The 20336-nt window shown below is 41.1% G+C and overlaps 2 protein-coding genes across 3 annotated transcripts; both read right to left on the bottom strand.

The window, feature by feature from the left end:
- Positions 1-1517: 1517 nt before the first annotated feature.
- Positions 1518-15886, bottom strand: LOC109244303 (8-hydroxygeraniol dehydrogenase-like). Its single transcript, XM_019411366.1, has 5 exons — positions 15713-15886; positions 15451-15564; positions 2240-2750; positions 1975-2128; positions 1518-1893 (listed from the first exon to the last, which is right to left on the bottom strand). The coding sequence occupies exons 1-5, from the start codon at positions 15808-15810 to the stop codon at positions 1688-1690; spliced, it is 1083 nt and encodes a 360-aa protein (XP_019266911.1). The 5' UTR covers positions 15811-15886; the 3' UTR covers positions 1518-1687.
- On the bottom strand, positions 10716-15444 carry LOC109244304. Of its 2 annotated transcripts, XR_002070684.1 has the most exons (5): positions 12948-15444; positions 12737-12865; positions 11757-12655; positions 11486-11679; positions 10716-11422 (listed from the first exon to the last, which is right to left on the bottom strand). XR_002070684.1 is itself a non-coding variant. In XM_019411367.1 (4 exons), exons 1-3 carry the CDS (start codon positions 12976-12978, stop codon positions 12402-12404), a joined length of 414 nt encoding a protein of 137 aa, XP_019266912.1. In that variant the 5' UTR covers positions 12979-15444; the 3' UTR covers positions 10716-11679; positions 11757-12401. The 2 variants fall into 2 exon arrangements, 1 of the variants encoding a protein (XP_019266912.1); XM_019411367.1 differs by having other exon boundaries at positions 10716-11679.
- Positions 15887-20336: the final 4450 nt, after the last annotated feature.

Raw genomic sequence — 20336 nt, 5'->3', positions numbered from 1 at the left:
ATTGTCAAGTTTTGACATCAGGAAAATAATGAGAATGGCCAAGTTATATCCTGATGACTTTGATGAATGTAGTATGGGCCCTCTTGAGAACCAGCTTGCAAGTTATATTATTGATGTTCGTGATGTTGATTAAAGATTCTCCGATCTACATGGGCTTTGTGATCTTTCAAAAAGATTAGTTCAGTCAAAGAAGCATTCAAATTATCCTCTTTTATTTCGCTTAGTAAAACTTGCTTTGCTTCTGCCCGTTGCTACTGCATCCGTTGAAAGAGCTTTTTCAGCGATGAAACTTATCAAGAATGACTTACAAAGTCGAATGACTTACGAAGTCGAATGAATGATGAGTTCTTTAGCAGTTGTTTGGTGCCTCAGGTAGAAAAAAATGTGTTTGATAGTACTTCTAATGATGCTCTTATTAATACATTTCAAGATATGAAACCTCGTCGAGTGCAGTAGTAATAATGTACTTAGTTACTTTTTGTTGATCTCATTAGTCAATAGGTCCTTAAAACTAACACAAGACTTGTTTTTTTTTTTTATTTTTTCTCTTTTTAAAGTCTTGTTACTATGATCTGTTTATCTTAACACTATTTTTTGTGTCGAGAACTTCTCTTTCTATTAATGAAATCTGTTACCATCTATTTTTTTTTTTTTTTGGTTTTGGTTGGCTAGCTTCACTATGTATTTGATTTTTAAAATTTTTGAATCCCCTTCGCAGATATCCTGTCTCCGCTACTGTCTACCCTTATATATTGAGATATAAGATTAAAAGCAACATCTTGATGCATGATATGCGGATTAAGCATATGTCATGAGCAGAGGCGGATCAATGATTTGAAGTTTATGGGTTCCTACAACAATTTTGAGTTATATATACAATAATAACTGGGCTTCCAGTCAAATATTTATAGATAATTAGTGAACTTCTTAATACAAATACAGGATTCGAGCAAAAACTACTAGATTTACGAGAACCATAACCTTAAAGCTGGATCCGCCCCTTGTAATGAGTTCACACTCTGCCACACACAAAAGTTCGTGTTCTAACTTACCCTTGGGAATTTTTCTATTGTCAGAAAAGAAAAATATTTCCCTGTCGTTATATAAATTTCGTTAATGAAAAAGTGGCTAAAAGGTTATAGAGATAACTTTTTCTTCTATATAATCATGGTTAGAAAAAATAAACAATAAATATAACCGGCTGAGTGATCAAGCTTGTCTGGCCAGGGGCGGATTTAGGGGGGCGGAAGGGGGTTCACCCGAATCCCCTTCGCCGAAAAATTACACTGTATATATAAGGTAAAATTTAATTTTTACCCCTATATATTAAGTTTTGAATCCCCTTAAAATAGCCCAAAAGTGTAGCTTAGTGGTCAAGGGGGTTCAAAACCTTTGTAAGATTATAGGTTCAATTCCCACTAGCTACAATTTTTTTTAACTTTTTTCTTTTTGAACCCCTCTCGCGGAGATCCTGCCTCCGCCACTGTGTCTGACTCCTTTCTTTGATACACTAAACATAAGAAATAAACACCAATAGGTGCGTGCTAAACAAATTCATAAGCCTATATATGGCAAAATACATTATGCAATCCGGTTCTTAATAGACTAACAAACACACATGGTCGGCCAAATTCTAGTTTTCTTGCCCCAAAATACAGAGATATGAGACAACAAGAAGTCCAGTGTCTTAACTCTTGTTCAATGTATTCCCAATGTCAAGCACAAAACGGTACTTGACATCCGATTTCGCGAGACGCTCCATAGCTGTATTCACATAGTCCATTGGCACGACTTCAACATCTGGTGTAATGTTAATGCTTTGCCGCGAAATACTACCATCTCTTGTAGTCTCCTTTATCCCTCCTATGGCACTCCCTGCTACTAGCTTCCTTCCTGTTTATCATATTATATAACCTCTGTATAAATGCATGTATATATATATATATATAGAAACAGTCGATTCAAGAAACGTACCTAAAAGCAAGGGAAATACAGGCAACTCTAGTGGTTTATCTGGTGCGCCAACTATTACAAGCTTCCCATGAGTTTTTAACAAATTAATCAATGGAAGAAGTGGGTGAACTGCAGAGACAGTGTCAATGATGCCATCAAGCGAGCCCGCTGCAGCCTGCTTACATGTATAAATGAAAATTACTATTCTTATATCAAACTCCCGTTTAAGATTGAAGCATACTTGATTGATTGATCGAGGTATAAAGTCATGAGTTATAATATTCACCTGCATTTGGTCAGGGTCGCGACTAACCAAAAATGAGTCCGCACCTAAACGCTCAATTGCTTCTTGTTTCTTACTAGCAGATGTACTAATAACAGTCACTCTAGTTCCAAATGCCTTGGCAAATTTCACAGCTATATGGCCAAGGCCACCAAGACCAACAACACCAATATGCATTCCAGGTTTGTCAAGTCCAAAATATTTCAAAGGACTATAAGTTGTGATTCCAGCATTTAGCAATGGAGCAGCTTCCATTGGCAAGTTCTCCGGCCAATGAACCACGTAGTGCTCGTCCGTTACCATGATATCAGAGTAACCTCCATACGTGGTGGTTCCATCGGTGTAAATACCATTGTATGTCATTATATGATCGGGACAGTAAATCTCGAGATTGTTGTCACAGTTTTCACATTTGCGACATGATCCTACCAAACATCCCACACCTACTTTGTCACCAACCTTAAATTTCTCCACCTTGCTACCAATCTCAGTTACCACACCAACAACTTCATATCTGGAACAATTGACAATTTCAAAATATCAGTCGTATTAGATATGAACATGTGATTAAATTGCACTTTCGAATTTGCAAGATGAATAGATAGTTTAGTAGTTCCCGTGTCATCCTTAATTGACATAAATCCGCTATTGATCTCTTGAAAAAGATAAATGCAAATTTAATTATGATTCAATCTTTCTCATTCCATTAAAGAACTCTTAAAATGGAATTAGCGTAACCATTTGCCGAGACAGAAACTTCAATTTTCTCCCATAAACCTTGATTTGGCTAATATTTTAGAGATTTTTACACGGATAATCTTTTATTTAATAATATTTGTATCAATAACATTATTTTTTGTTTATTCCATTATTATACACTTTATATGACATGCGTTTTAAACTTATATAATATGTATTTTAAATTTATATATTTTGATTCACATTTTAAATACACATTATATCATTATTATACACTGAATAAAAATTATTCTATTATTATGCAATTTATATGACATGCATTTTAAGTTTTGTATACGGTCAAAACCGGGCACGTCTACTACATGAAAAATCGGGCTCGGAAAGTGAGGGATCAAAGATCGAACCCAAATCCTATCAAACCAGAACACGAGGTCATAATGTCCGTCCTCGAGAACATCGAGTCCATGATCCCTGAATCGACCTGACCTCAAACGAGCTCGAGAAAACATTGCCAGTATAACTAACAAGAGACCAAAATAACAGAAGGCCAAAATATCCGTGACCGGTCGAGTATTACGGCGGGAATCTCGGCACGTATCGATAAGGAACCAGCAAATCAGGAGAATTTTACCTTTTATAGAATTGTATCTAAAGTAGGACTCCCCTACTATATAAAGGGGGTCTGATTACTTGTAAAGGGACTGTTACATGCATTCAGAAGCAATATACTATTATTTTCTCTTTAAAGCACTTATTCAATTTTGTCTTGACATTGATCAAAGTGAATTTTGTTACAGGTTGGCTCACCACCCAAGGCTAAAACTGTTCAATTCGTGTGGTTCGAGATTACTTTACCATGTTTTATTTCAATTGCTATTTAATTTATTGCTTTGTATCAATTTATTCCACGTATCCTTAAAACCACTTACAAATTCAGTTGTTATTTAATTGTAAGGGTAAACAGTTTGGTGCCCACCGTGGGGCTAAGGATAATAGTGGTTATTTGATACAAATTTCCGTAACACACACTATTTTATACTTATTCTTTGAAGTGTCTCTGATTTTAGGTTTAAGCTCAAAATTTCAAACTCACAATCAGCACCCCTACCTGTTGACAATGAGTCCGGTCACCATGGTGAAAATAAAAACATAGTTCCCGGTAACGAGGTACCGCCCGTTGATCGCGTTGGAATTCCAGTTGCGGACCCGTTGGACACTAACTCGCATGTGGTTGTCGACACAAACCTGCCTACTGACCCCGAGAATAGCATCCGTGGTGGAGCCCGATCGATAACGTAGAATACTCAAAACAATGGAGGAGACGGGATCAATCTACGGATGATATTCGAAATGTTACAGGCTAAACAGGCGGCGATAGCTCAGTTGCAGAACCAAAGCCTCGCACTGAGTAGAATTGAACCCGATTCGTCCCGGGAAATTACCAGTAGGGAAGAACCGGTGGCAGAGAGGTCGAATGAAAACAAGTCGGGTACCAGCCCCGAGATCATACAAATGCTTGAGGAGCTGACGAAACAGATAGAATCAGGGGAGAAGAAAATCGGAGCAAACGACAAATAGGTGGAAACCTACAATTCCAGGGTCGACCAGATCCTGGGAGCGCCGCCAGTACTGAAAGGCTTGGATTCCAAGAAGTTTGTACAAAAACCTTTCCCTCCGAGTACGGCTCCAAAGCCGATCCCTAAGAAATTCCGCATGCCCGAGATTCCTGAGTACAACGGAACGACTGACCCAAACGAGCATGTCACTTCCTACATATGCGCCATCAAAGGAAACAACTTGGAGGATGATGAGATCGTGTTTGTCTTGTTGAAGAAATTCAGAGAGACCCTGTCAAAGGGAGCTATGATATGGTATCACAACTTACCTCCTAATTCTATTGACTCATTTCCTATGCTTGCAAACTCTTTCGTGAAAGCACACACTGGGGCTATCAAGGTCGAGACCAGGAAGTAAAACCTCTTCAAAGTAAAACAAAAGGATAATGAGATGCTCAGAGAGTTCGTGTCCCGATTTCAAATGGAACGGATGGACCTACCACCGGTCGCTGATGATTGGGCCGTTCAAGCTTTCACCCAAGGACTCAATGTTCGAAGTTCGGTGGCTTCACAGAAATTGAAGCAGAATTTGATAGAGTATCCGACTGTTACTTGGGCTGATGTGCCTTCAGTCGAAAATCAGAGTCGAAGATGATCAACTGGGGACTACTTCAAAGTCTGTTTATCCTATTAGACCCGTCGACAAAGTCAAGAGAGACATCGATTGTGAACCAAGGTCGAACAGGGATCTATACTAGCCGTATAATAGGGATCGAAGAAGCAGCGGGTTCGGACAGAGTTCTATGCGAAATGAAAGGAGAAATGATTGAGGCCAGAGCAGCCGGGGACTCATGAGCAAGAACGGTTTCGACAGGCCTATCGGACTTAAAGAAGCACCAAGGTTATCGGAATATAACTTTAACGTTGATGTTACTGCCATCGTATCAGCTATCGAAAGCATCAAAGACACCAAATGGCCTCGATCCCTACAATCTGACCCAGCCCAAAGAGATCCAAACCAGATGTGCAAATATCATGACACTCACGGACACAGAACAGAGGATTACGGACAGTTGAGAAAGGAGGTAGCCCGGTTATTCAACAACGGGCATCTTCGAGAATTCCCGAGCGACCGAGCCAAGAATCATTTCAGAAATAGGGATTCTAATAAACAGACCGAACAAGAAGAACCTTAGCACTTCATTAACATGATTATCGGTGGGGTCGATGTTCCTCAAGGGCCGATGTTGAAGCACACCTAAGTATCCATCACAAAGTAAAAACGGACTCGAGATAAATACCATAAGGAACTTTGTCTTTCAATGACGAGGATGCAGAAGGGATCGTGTAGCCCCACAATGATGCACCGGTAATATCTGTACTCATAAATAAATCTCGAGTTAAGCATGTGCTAATTGATCCAACTAGCTCGGCCAACATCTTCCGATCGAGGGTCGTAGAACAGCTCGGCCTACAAGATCAAATCGTGCCTGCAGTCCGAGTTCTATACGCATTCATCATGGCATGTGAGACCACTAAGAGAGAGATAAAATTACAAGTGAATGCCGTAGGGACCATCTAGGAAACCAATTTTTATGTGATCGAAGGAGACATGAGGTACCACGCCCTGTTCGGGAGGCCATGGATCCACAGCATGAGAGCAGTGCCCTCGACTGTTCACCAAGTGTTAAAGTTCCCAAGGCCAGGATGGATTAAAACAATCTACGGGGAACAACCATTCGCTAAGGAAATATTTGCAGTCGAAGTAGTGATTCCAATATCAACACTCGCAACATCAAAGGAACAAAGCTCGGATACAAAGCAAGGGGCTAAATAGCAATTATCGACACCAGCCACGACCCAATCGGATGAACAGGGGACTGATGAAGATGATGATTATGGGGTTCCCAGATCTTTTATAGTCCCGGATGATTTCGATGCCACAAAATTTACGGTCGAGGAGCTGGAACAGGTCACGTTGATCGATCATCTCCTCGATCGGAAGGTATACCTGGGCAAGGGGTTAACTCCCGAGCTCACGAAAAAACTCATTCAATTTCTTATAGCTAACATAAATTGTTTCGCTTGGTCCCATCTTGATATTACAAAGATCCCAGTGAAGATAACCACTCACAAGCTAAGCATGGATCCGAAATACCACCCGGTCAAGCAGAAGAGGAGACCCCAGTCCGAGGTCAACCGCGCTTTCATCAAGGACGAGGTATCTAAACTCCTTAAAATAGGGTCAATTCGGGAAGTGAAATACCCGGATTGGTTAGGAAACGTAGTAGTAGTCCTTAAAAAGGGGAACAAGTTAAGAATGTATGTAGACTATAAGGATTTGAATAAGGCGTGTCCCAAGGACTCTTTCCCTTTGCCCAACATCGATCACATGATCGATGCCACGACCGGCCACGAGATCCTCAGTTTTCTCGATGCCTATTCTAGGTACAACCACATACGAATGGACCCGGATGATGAGGAGAAAACCTCCTTCATCACTAAGTACGGCATATATTGCTATAACGTGATTCCATTCGGATTAAAAAACACTGGTGCTACTTATCATCGCCAGTAAACTAGATGTTCGAGGAACAAATAGGAAAATCAATGGAAGTTTACATTGACGATATATTGTTTAAGGCCCTGCGAGCAGAGGACCATTTAGAACATTTGAAGGAAACCTTCAGTATATTGAAGAAGTACAATATGAAGCTGAACCTAGAGAAACGTGCATTTGGAGTCGGATCGGGTAAATTCCTCGGGTTCATGATATCCAACCGAGAAATCGCGATCAACCTCGACAAGATCAAAGCCATCGAAGATATCACAGCGGTAGACAACGTAAAAGTCATGCAAAGACTAACCAGGCGCATAGCCGCCCTGGGGCAATTCATCTCGAGGTCCTTCGATAAGAGCCACCGATTGTTCTCGTTGTTGAAAAAGAAGAATAACTTCTCATGGACCCCAGAGTGCTAGCGGGCCTTGGAGGAGTTCAAACGGTATCTGTAGAGCCTACCGCTGCTTTATACTCCAAAGACAGACGAATAGCTATACCTATACTTGGTAGTATCGGAGATAGCGGTAAGTGGAGTCCTGGTCCGGGAAGAGCAAGGCATGGAATTTCCAATTTACTATGTTAGTAGGACTCTGGGTGAGGCCGAAACTAGGTACCTTAACTTATAAAAATTAGCACTCGCTTTGCTTAGTGCCTCTAGAAGCTAAAACCATATTTTCAGTGTCATCCTATATATGTTGTAACTACTTACCCTTTGCAAAATATAATGCATAAACCCCAGCTCTCGGGGCATTTGGACAAATGGGCCGTGGAAATAAGCGGGTACAATTTGAATATTGACCCCGAACAACCATTAAATCTCAAATGTTGGTAGATTTCATGGCCGAATTTACACCTGCCCTACTACCCGAGGTCGAAAAAGAGTTGTTGGTAAACTCGGGGACGTCTTCGTAAATCTGAACTATCTTTACGGTTGGTGCCTCGAATGCAAAAGGGTCCGGACTTGGCATCATAATGAAGCCACCTACAGGCAATGTAGTTAGACAATCTATTAGAACTGTGAAATTTACGAACAACGAGGCCAAATATGAGTCCATGATTGCAGGTCACGAACTAGACAAAAGCTTGGGGGCGGAGGTGATCCAAGCTAAGTGCGATTCCTCCTTGTGGTGAACCAAGTTAATGGGACATTCTAGGTCAGAGAGGAACGAATGCAAAGGTACCTGGACAAGTTACAGGTGACATTACATCGGTTCAAGGAGTGAATTTTGCAACACATACCTCGGGATCAAAACAGCAAGCCCGATGCCCTTGCTAACTTAAGATCGTCGGTCAAGGACGACGAGCTCAACTCGGGCGCAGTCGTACAACTTATGAGATAGGTAGTGGAAGAAGGCCATGCCGAGATAAACTGTAAAATCTTAACTTGGGATTGGAGAAACAAGTATATAGAATATTTGAAGGCCGAAAATCTGCCCTCGGATCCAAAAGAATTGAGGGCCCTGCGTACGAAAGCAGCCCAATTTAGCTTGTCCGAAGATGAAACCCTGGTCAGAAGAACGTTCGATGGCCACTAGCGATATGTTTGGGATCGAGAGATACTGATTACGTTCTCATGGAAATTCACGAGGGCACCTGCGGAAATCATTTTGGCGCCGAATCATTGGTTCGAAAAATAATCAGAGCCGGCTATTACTGGATCGATATGGAAAAGGACGCGAAGGAGTTCGTATGAAAATGTGATGAATGTTAAAGACATCCTCCGATGATACATCAACCCAGGGAACTACTTCATTCGGTCTTGTCACCATGGTCGTTCATGAAGTGGGGAATGGACATCGTTGGCCCTCTTCTATTGGCCCCCGATAAGGCTCAATTTATTTTGTTTATGACTGACTATTTTTCTAAGTGGGTGGAATCCCAGGCATACGAGAAGGTCAGGGAGAAGGAAGTCATCGATTTCATTTAGGACCACATCATATGTCGGTTCGGAATGCCGTCCGAAATCCTGTGCGACAACGGGAAATAATTTATCGGCAGGAAAGTGACCAAGTTTCTCGAAGACCATAAGATCAAGAGGATCTTATCAATACCTTATCACCCTAGTGGAACGGGCAAGCAGAATCGACCAACAAAACCATACTTCAAAACCTCAAAAAGAGGTTAACCGACGCCAAAAAAATGGAAGGAAATCCTACCCAAAGTCCTATGGGCATACCGTACGACCTCGAAATCCAGTACCTGGGCCACCTCGTCCTCATTGGTTTACAGCACTGAAGCTCTAATACCGGTCGAATTCAGAGAACCAAGTATCATATTTTGATATGCAACCAAGAATCGAATGACGAGGCTATGAGTAGGAGCCTAGAGCTATTGGATGAAAGGTGCAAAGCCGCCCTATTCCGGTTGGACGCCCAAAAGCAGCGGATCGTGAGAAACTACAATCGAAGGGCCAACCTCTGACACTTCACTATCGGGGACTTAGTACTAAGGAAGGTCACACTGAACACCCGAAACCCGAACTAAGGGATGTCGGGGACGAACTGCGAAGGGCCATACGAAATTATCGAGATCACCGAAAAGGGATCCTACAAACTCGGAACTATAAACAGAGAGCAACTACTGAACAACTGGAACATAACTCACTTGAAGTGGTATTGCCACTAAGGTACGATCCCACTTATTCTTTTTACTTATTTTTAACTAACACTTGCAGGTAACTGATAGGGAACGGTACAAAATTTTAGGCCTGAAAGCACGCGTTGCACGCTTTTTCCCTTGGCCCGATTTTGTCCCAAATGGTTTTCTAGCAAGGTTTTTAACGAGGAAAAAGTGGATCGTGCTAACTTAGAATTGAAGTCCGATCATGAATCGGTGAGAGATTGCATCAGCAGCATCCGATGCTTCTCTCTATGATCAACCTCGAATACTAGCGGGCATTACCCTCGGGAATTGACTTTAGCGAGGAAAGAAACTTCGTGATTGAATGGTCTCGATCGATAGGATTTATTGTAAGGTCCAAACGGTCAAATGAACCGTGCCCGCATAGACTGCTCGAGCCCTAGCACAAAGCATGCACGCATGTATAACTATTACGCACAAGAATAAAAAGAACTCTTTTCCTCACGGATAAATATCTTGTCTCTTAAAATTTTCTTTGCATTTTTTAAGGAATTTTCTACATCCGATCCCTAAAGGTATCGAGCTCAAGGGCCACCTTAATCCGAGTTCGAAGAATCACTCTCACTCGGGGACTTCTGTCCGAGTCATCGAAACTTGAGGGCATAAGACCTGTTAGGCAACGCCCGAATTTTGAAGACTACAGCCATCCCACTCAGGGACTGTTATCCTAGGCAAGCCCGGATAATTCGGGGTGAGAATCCCACTGGGCAACACCCGAACTAAAAAGGCTACGGCCAAATTAACACGGCTCGAAGACGTCCGAGATCTGTAGCAAAAACAACAAGGCCTTAAAATTTTTAACCGGTTCTAAAAGCTACCCTCGGCGAACTATAATCTAAAAAAGTATAACTACTTTGGGGAAAAAATACGGTCACACAGAACCCCCACGATTCCTCAAAAACAAAATAATGTTGAAGGCAAGGCTTGTTTTAACCTCCGAGCATAGCCTAACTAGTTCATGCTAAGGCATTTTAAATCTTTGCAAATATAAATAATAAAGCAAAGGAAAAAATTTAGAGATTGCTGAAGGGAAAAAAGCTTATATATACATATTGAAAGATGTTTACAACGGCCGAAACGGCCTCGACACAAATTTTTACAGAGGCCAAATGGCCTCAACAAAAAGGTAATACAGAAAGCAATAAACAAAAGAGCCTAAGTGGCCTAGTCTTTGTCGGGGGCCGCATCATCGCCTTCGGGGTCTCCCCCACCCTCGGACGCATCTTCGTAATCTTCATCGTCTTCGGGATAGGCCAATTTTTTGGCCTCGGCTTTGAGCTCCTTGGCATTCTCGATCTCTGCCGATAAGTCAAAACCCTGAGCATGAATTTCCTCGAGGGCCTCCCTTTGAGATTGCCGCTTCGCGTACTCAATGATATTATTTTCCCGAACCTGAGCCGCCTCGACATCGGCTTTATAATCGGCCACCATCTCGTCGGCCTATACTTTAACCACCTCGGCCTCCGACTTGGCCGTTCCAAGCTCCTTGGCCTGATTTTCTTGATCAGAGACAGACGAACTAAGCTGAGACTCACGCTCTTCAATCTTTTTGGCCAGCACCAAGGCCTTTTCCTTCACAGCTCGGAGCTAGACCTCAACTGATGCCAATTGTGTCCGGGCTCCTTTTCTGAGGCCAAGCGATCCATTCTGCTTTTCTATTCTTCGGCCTCGGACTTTACCACTTCCATCTCTACCCCGAAGTTGGTCAATCCGATCAAGATACTGTTGGACCTGCGGATTTGGAGCGTTAGTCATCGAGTTTTGCTCATCGTCACTAAACTCAAAGACTTTTACCTTTTCCACCAGGTCAGCATGTTCCTTCCGAGCCGCCTCTAGCTCAGCTCCGAGGCTCCTAGCCTCCCCCTCGCGTTGCTCACCGAGAAGTTTGTAAGCATCTCTTTTCTTAGTGAGCCCTCGGATCACGGCCTCATACTGCTTTTTACCTCTTCCCAGTATCGGAGAAAAGTCGCGTGATGAAGCACCTAGGCCTACAAAATAAAGTAAAAGGTTATGACCATATATAAATTAATCTAAGTACAAGTTAAAAAGAGGTATCTGAAGTTACCCGGTTTAATGCCTGTTGAGCATCGTTGAACAGGCAGGGCACTTCTACCTCCTTCATCCTGGCTTGGTCTTCCTCAGTGACCAAGCAACGAAGGTAACTGGCCACCCCTACGGCGACGGAGAGAACCCAGGCATCCTCCGAAATAGACATAATGATCGATCACTTCCGGTCATGTTTCGCACTTGGAGCTGGAAACCGGTTGACTAGTTTCAGACTTGAGGAAGGTCCAGTCATTCCCGATGATGGACTCTTCCTTGGTACCAGTAAATCACCCAACCCGATGACGTCCTCCGAGGCGGTAGAGTATACGCCATAAAAAAGTAGTGAAAGGGGTCTTCCACCCTTTTTAACCCCTCGTTGGGGCGTCCTTTCCACAACTGGGCCTCGGTGAACATGGACTCAGTGAACGAAGGTGACACAGAGAGGTCTATCACACCGAGTGTGTCCTTTGGGATACTATCATCTACCCAGGAAGCACCGGCCACAACCTACTTATCGGCCTCCCTAACTTAGGGCAAAACAGCCTCGCCTCCTCCTGGTTCCGAAGCCTCGGCCACGGCCTCCTCATCAGCCGCTCTGAGTTGAGGCAATTCAGTTTCATCTCTCATTTGTTAAGAGGCCCCTTGAACCCTGACTGTATATGGGCTACCAGTTTAGAGCTTCTTCTTCATCTTCTGATTCGTTCCTCAGCCGGTGGAGTGAGTCCGAAGAGGGCGCTCGAGCACTGGTGCTATTCTTAGATTTGCGCACCAGCCTTCTCCTTGTTTTCTTCTTTTCCGAGTTCGGAGAACTCGGAGCCCTTTCTCTCTTCTTCTCTTCACCTCGTCTCGGAGCAGGGGACTCGGCATGGCAATCCTCGTCGCCGGATAGAGGCCTCATTGCGACATCCTTAGAAAGACCTGCAAAGGGAAACGAAACGAATAAGAACTCAATAACACAAAAGAAAACTAAGTGTTATTCACTCAGGAGAGGGATCTCACCTTGAGAACGGGCCTCCCATCGTCCCTTCGAGAGCTCGCGCCATGCGCGCTTGAAATATGGATTTTGTGCAACAATGCCCTCGACCCACTCCTTGAGTCGAGGGACTGCATTCGGGTCCCGAGCAACAGCTACATCGCCACCAAACACCGATAAGAATGAAGGAGAAGAGAGTAAAAAGTAAAATTCTTAGAAAAACAAAACTTTACTTACGTTTTGTGTTCCACTTCTCGGGGAACGGCATATGCTCGGCTGGGATCAGGTCCGAGGTCCTCACTCAGACAAATTGGCCTAGCCAACATCGATCATGATATTCATCGATGCTCGAGAGCGGGGCTTTACTAGCTCGGCATGCAAGTTTAATGATTCCCCACCGAAAGAGTCGGGGACTGTATAGGCGCATAAGGTGGTCGACAGTAAACGAGCTTCTGTCGATCTTTCTGACAAAGAACTGGAGAAGGATGACGATTCTCCAGAACGAAAGGCGAATCTGGCCGAGGCACACCTCGTACCTTTTGCAGAAATGGATGATTATCGGGTCCACCGGGCCCATCATAAAGGGATAAGTGTAAAAAAAAAACCTTGACTTGAGTAGTGATATCTTCATGGGGACCGGGCACCACCACGTCTTTACCGACCCAGTTGTAGTCCTTTTTAACCGAGGGGAGAATTTCTTCACTGATCGAGCAAATGTACCTCGAGACCTTCTCACCCCGGCCTGGTACAGGTGAAGGTTTTTCAACCTTAAAATCGGCGGTCACCAAGCACCTGCCAGGAATGAATGTGCTAAGAGGAGGTTCCACCGCTGGTTCCTCGCCAGCTGGCTGTGATGTAGAAGTAGTTTCTTTTTAGGGAACCATTTTTGAAGTCTTCGCCATTTCTTTTTGAAGATGGAAGGAAAAAGAACAAGAGGAAGTTAGAGCAGTACGCTTAGTGATTTAGTGTGGAGACAAAGGAAATTCTTCACACAAGGATCTCAAGAAACCAGAACTGTGAGTGTTGGAAAATAGAGAAATTTCTAAGAAGCAAGAGTAGAAGGTTTGGAAGTAAAGTTTGAATGGATAAGGAAGGGGGTATTTATAGATTTCAAATGACGGTTCAAATCCAGGAGTGGTCGACCAACAACTGACAAGGATTTAATGCCATGGAGACGTGACTGACGAGATGTTTCGTTCATTTTGTCGATTCTGACACGGAGTATCGAGGTGAGAATCGGAAGCTCATATCGTTTCTCATTGTTTACTCTCTGAAAAATGAGGGGACTATCTATATACGGTTGAAGCTGGGCTCATCTACTACATGACTTATTGGACTCGGAACGTAAGGGATCAAAGATCGACCCGGAGTCCTATCAAACAAGAACATGAGGTGAGAATGCCCGTCCTTGAGAACATCGAGTCCATGATCCCTGAATCGACCCTAACCTCGAACGAGCTCGAGAAAACATTGCCAGTATAACCAACATGAGACTGAAATAACAGAAGACCGAAATATCCATGACCGGTCGAGTATTACAGCGGGAATCTCGGCATGTATCGATAAGGAACTGGCAAATCAGCAAATCAGGACATTTTTACCTTTTATAGAATTGTAACTAAAGTAGGACTCCTCTACTATATAAAGGTGGTCTGATTACTTGTAAAAGGGACTGTTACACGCATTCAGAAGCAATATACTATTATTTTCTCTTTAAAGTTCTTATTCAATTGTATCTTGACATTGATCAAAGTGCATTTTGTTCGAGGTTGGCTCACCATCTAAGGCTATAACTGTTCAATTCGTGTGGTTTGAGTTTACTTTACCATATTTTATTTCAATTGCTATTTAATTTATCGCTTTGTATCATTTTAATACAGATATCCTTAAAACCACTTACAAATTCAATTGTTATCCGATTTTCAGGGTAAAGAAGTTTATATTTCCTTAAAATCACTTTTAAATACACATTATACCATGTATATAAGTAAACACAATCATCTAGATATGCAATAATGGATAATGTATATAAATTAAGACAACAACGGATAATGCATATAAATTAGACAACTATTACGGCCGGACTGCAGCGCACATTCGTCACATTAGAAATTATACTCCCTTCAATTTATTTTTCTTTTTATTTCTTTAAAGAATCTTTGATAATAAAAAGTTTCAGTTCATCTAAGCACTAATTTTAATAAAATTTTATCTATGTGATTCCATCAATATAATAAACTACATTTTATATGCATATAACATAAAATTATGTCTCTTCTATCCCAAGTAAATTTGTAAAAATAAGTTCACTGATATATTTTATTATTGCGCGAAGCACGAGTCAATTTACTAGTTCTTAAATATTGCCCACTTAATCACTTATGAAACTGTCTCCTAATTTTAAGTAGAAACCTTCACGTCAATTATAAGAAGATGCAACAAAAGGAAATGTACGTGTTTTGCAAGAGTTTAATTTCAATGCATAGACGATATCAAAAATATCTGCACGATAGATCAATTATAATGTAACTATACACTATAGGAAAATAAGCTTTTTAGTGACCAAAAGCTATGTGTCCTATGGTGATAGATAAATCTATACGATAAATATTAATAATCTGATAAAAATGTTAATTACCATGTACTCACAAGTTAGATTACACATTTTTTACACGTCAATGTATACAAGTTAAATCCAAATGCAAATAAATAATTAAAAAGTAAAAGAATGGAAACTAACCCAGGTACCATTGGATATATGCTATTGCTCCATTCATTCTTGAGTTGCTGAAGATCAGAATGACAAATTCCACAATACATAACTTCGAACTGCACATCCTTCTCACCCGTGGCTCTGCACCCATTATTAATCCAAACCGAATTACCCCCATTTTAGAGTTTTCTATAGCCATAGCACCACTAATAAAACAGAGAAGCTGAATAAATTTAACTAAAAAAAAAAAAAGCTAACTAAAATTTAGGATAAAATAATCAAATAATACCTTCTTGTAAAGTTGAAAGGAGAAAGAACACCAGAAGTATCTCTAGCTGCCCATCCAAATGCCTTTACTGGGTGTTCATTCTCATATAATTTTGCCATTTTCTTAACTTTTGGTTTTTTAGAAATATGACAACAAATTGAGTAATAATTAATTGCAGTAGGAAATAGATAGATGGTGAAGTGGTTGACTTTCGATATTATGTATATATAAGCCTTTGAGCTCATGACTTATCACGTAGTCGATGAGGTGTGAAGCAATGACTTTCCTCATGGCTTCTCTGTACACTCTGTTTTCTCTGAATTTTTTATTTGATATGATCACCTTAAACAAATCTTCCTTGTCTCTCTGTGGCGTAATATATACTTTGGGCAAATGCTACGTGTATATATATGCATGGGGTTCGTGCATGAACGTGTTTGACCAAATACAGTGTTTGCTCAAGTAGAGGTTAGTTTTGAAGACTGACAAAGGAACTCAGGCATGAACTAGGTCCATCCCTCAGGTGCACAAAAACGGGCAGATTAGAGCATGTGGGATGCACGTGAAGGAGACAAGCTTAACTTTGTGTATTTAATATGTCCTGATCGAAAAGGTTGCATAATTGATAAGGAGAAGAACTCCTTAGTCAAAGAGAACATTATCCAAGATAGGGAAGGAGTTAGAAGTTGAGATCAACTAGAACTCTTCTACCAAGGAAGAGTTGCATCAGAACTCTAGTTATTTCTTTGTTTACTAACTTTATAAATTGCAGGATGTTCTCACATTACAGGTGTTGCAAAAAAACGCAGAAGTTAAACGTGAATTGAGAGCAAAATAACAATGCTTTTTGCAAGCAGTTCGTGTATGATTCAATTGTGCAAACCTGAAGCTACATAAAACAGATTGAAGAACCAGCTCCATAAAGAGTTTTATGTGTCTGTCTTTTATTCTAGTTCAATTGTAGTAGGCGTTTTCATATTGTACCTTTCAGCTTATTTAGAAGCAATTGTATTAGGTACTCAGAGTTTTCAAGTTAGAGTTAAGTTGAAGTTGTCGCAACAGTTGAGGCTGTGTGCTACAACGGGATTAGAGTTAATCCTAGGCTTACAAAAGAGTNACTACGCGCGTACTATCAAGACCAATCATATCATAAATCAATGAAATATGTTGCGGTGTGCACCCGATCCCATGAATATCCTCACAATAAGTCCCTCGGCCTCACTCAGTCATCAATCTCTCAGTCTCTCGGGCTCTCAATGTCATGAAACTAGCCCGAAAATAATGATATGATGTATCAATAAATAACAACTGACACTGAGATATGTTATGAATGCATGAATATGACTGAGTACGAAATATCAATAAAATCAGTGAGGTGACAGCAAGAAACGACCACTATGGGTCCCAACAATATCGGCATAAAGCTTACACATTATATCTAGGCATGATTGACAACTCATTTACTTATCACATGGTGAAAAAACATATATCAACAAAATAGGACCACTATACAGTGCCATGGAAACAACGGAGTCGCAATTCATAGGATGCTCGCCCACATGCCCGTCACTTAGCATATGTGTTACCTCAATACCAATCACACAACACGTAATTCGGGGATTTCATACCCTCAACACTAAGTTTAGAAGAGTCACTTACCTCGAACAAGCCAATTCCAATATCGATAAAGCCAAGCGATGCTCCAAAAATGCCACCACGCGCGTAGCGACCTCCGAACGGCTCAAAACTAGCCAAAAGCAACTTAAATACATCAAATAAAGCCCAAGAAACAATTCCAAATGATAAAGATCGAATCCTTAATCAAAATCCAAAACCGGCCAAAATTCACAACCGGGCCCGCGCCTCAGAACCCGACAAAACTCACAAAATCCGTAAATCCATTCAATTACATGTCCAACCATACTAGTTTCACTCAATGCTGACTCCAAACTGATGTTCAAAACTCAAAAATTTACATTATTAAACTTTAGGCCAAAATCCCCAATTTCCTCTTTAAAATTCATCAAGAAATTGCCAAAAAATGAAGATAGATTCATGAAATAAGATCAAAACCAAGTGTAGAACACTTACCCCAATCCTTGTGATGGAAATGGCTCCAACAACCGCCTCAATGTCCGACATCTCAAAATACAAAGAAAGAACCAAAACCTCAATTTTATAGCTTCTGCCCAGCAGATTCCGCATTTATGGACAAGAGTCGCATATGCGATCTTCACTTTTGCGGGAAAAGGCTCGCATTTGCGAGGCAGTCTGCTTCTGCGGATGGCTATGATCGCATCTGCGATCGCGCTTCTGTGCTAGAAGTACCGCTTCTATGAAGACTCCCCAGCCAGCTCTCCCTCGCTTCTGCGACAACTTTATCGCTTCTGCGACCATCGCATCTGCGCAAAACCAGCTGCAGGTGCGGTCACACCAGAACCATCAGCTCCTTAGCAATGAAACATGAAGAAAAATGATCCGAAATCAATTCGAAACACGCCCGAGCCCCTCGGAGCCCCGTCCAAGTATACCAACAAGTTCCATAACATAGCGCGGACCTACTCGAGGCCTCAAAACACACATAACAACATAAAAACAACGAATCACACCTAAATTCGAAATCACTGAACTTTTAAACTTCAAATTTCCACAACCGATGCCGAAACCTACCAAATCACGTCCGATTGACCTCAAATTTTGCACAGTAGTCACATTTAACATTATGGACCTGCTCCAACTTATTGAATTAGAATCCAACACCGATATGAAAAAGTCCACTCCCTGTTAAACTTTCCAAAATTTCAACTTTCGCCATTTGAAGTTAAAGTCTACTACGGAGATCCAAATTACAATCCGGACGCGCTCCTAAGTACAAAATCACCCAACGAAGCTAACGAAACCATCAAAAATCCAATTGGAGGTCAACCACTAAAAAGTCAAACTTGGTCAACTCTTTCAAATTCAAAGCTTCCTAGTTGAGAATCATTCTTCCAAATCAATTCCGAATAACTTGAAAACCAAAACCGACGATTCACATAAGTCATAATACATCATACGGGGCTACTCATGCTCTTAAACTGATGAGCAAAGTACAAATGCTCAAAACGACCGATCGGATCGTTACAACCATGAGCTTGAATTGTAACATAAGTGGTCATAAAATCATTTTTTTATAGGATTCGAATATCAAAAAGGAAAAAAAATATTAGGTGATTCCTCGATATATATATATATATATATATATATATATATATATATAGGTTAATTTGGGTTGCCAATTTTGAATTCTACAGAACTCTTGGAAGTCAAAGTTGTGCGATATGAAACCAATTACTATTTTATTTGCATGATTCTTCTGATGGAAAGTCCCAACTCTTTGGACTGATCACTCTATTTTGTCAGGTATCCCATGAACAATTGCTTGGAATAACTAAACAAGACAAAGGAACGTAAATCTCAAGTGCTACTCTGTTTTCTAATTTTTTGAATGGAATCAAGATCACGAAAAAAAAGAAGAAAAGGAAAACAAGGAAGACCACTTAGTCTGCAAACTAAAATATTTTATAGATATGTTAACTTTACTTCCCATTTTTGGCACATTACATTCTAAACTTAGAAACAAACGTCGCATCATTGACCTAAACAACTGATTTAAATTTCTTTCCTAATTTGTCACTCCATCTGTCCTAGTCGTGATAGATTATTACAAGAAAAAAGAAACTACTCGACTACTATTCTGGTCCCTTTGCTAATAGCTTGTTCACTCAAAAGAAAAGGCAGCCCGATGCACAAAGCATTCTGCTTTCACGCAAGGTCAGGAGAAGGACCGTACTCCAAGCAGGGCAGAGTTAAAGGGGCAGAAGGGTGTTCACCCGAACACTCTTCGCCGAAAAATTATATATTTAAGGCAAAATATGTTTTTTACCTCTATATATTATGTTCTGAATACCCTTGACACTGTTAAGCGTAGCCCTATTCTGCATTATAGTCCAGGCCCAACCGGGCATCCCACTTCATGACCCAACACAAAGTTTCATTACTTTACACATGTATTATTTCATTAGTTGATTTGTATATAAATGAGAGTAACTCTCTAGAATAAGTGAGATTTTATTTTGACAATATAAGTTCTGAGAATAAGAAAATGGTCCGATTTCTTCTCTCCTAAATTCTAGGATTTTACTGTCAATTTCTTCTTGCATAGCTCGATTTCTTAACCTAACATGGTATCAGAGTCATGGAATCAATGAGCCTTGATCTACTCTTTCGATTGATGGTACCCTCATTGAATTTCATGGAGGATTTCACATCGTCGAGCTTTGTCAGTTTTCGCGCATCAACCATCGATTTTTTGGGTTGTGGGTCTTCTTCAATGGTGTTTATCGTCTATTGAGAATTGTATGGTGTTTCTCTTGGTATTCTACTGTTATCGCCAGTGTTTACTCAAACTTGCTGCTTTTGGTCGATACTTTCTTTGTTTTTCAAGGCCTTACCTTCTTTAGGTTGCAAAGAGGGACGGTAATCTTCTTCTCACCACTTCTACGAGTTATTAGTGCTGTTTGATTATATGAGTATTCCTATTTTTGGAATTTTGCATATCTAGGGTTATTCATGGGTAGTCTAGAAGCTAGTTCCTCTCCTGTGT

The sequence above is a fragment of the Nicotiana attenuata genome, unplaced genomic scaffold (assembly GCF_001879085.1).
Source record: "Nicotiana attenuata strain UT unplaced genomic scaffold, NIATTr2, whole genome shotgun sequence".
NCBI lineage: Eukaryota > Viridiplantae > Streptophyta > Magnoliopsida > Solanales > Solanaceae > Nicotiana > Nicotiana attenuata.
Note: the sequence above shows the minus strand (reverse complement) of the source record. Positions and strands in the feature narration are given on the sequence as shown.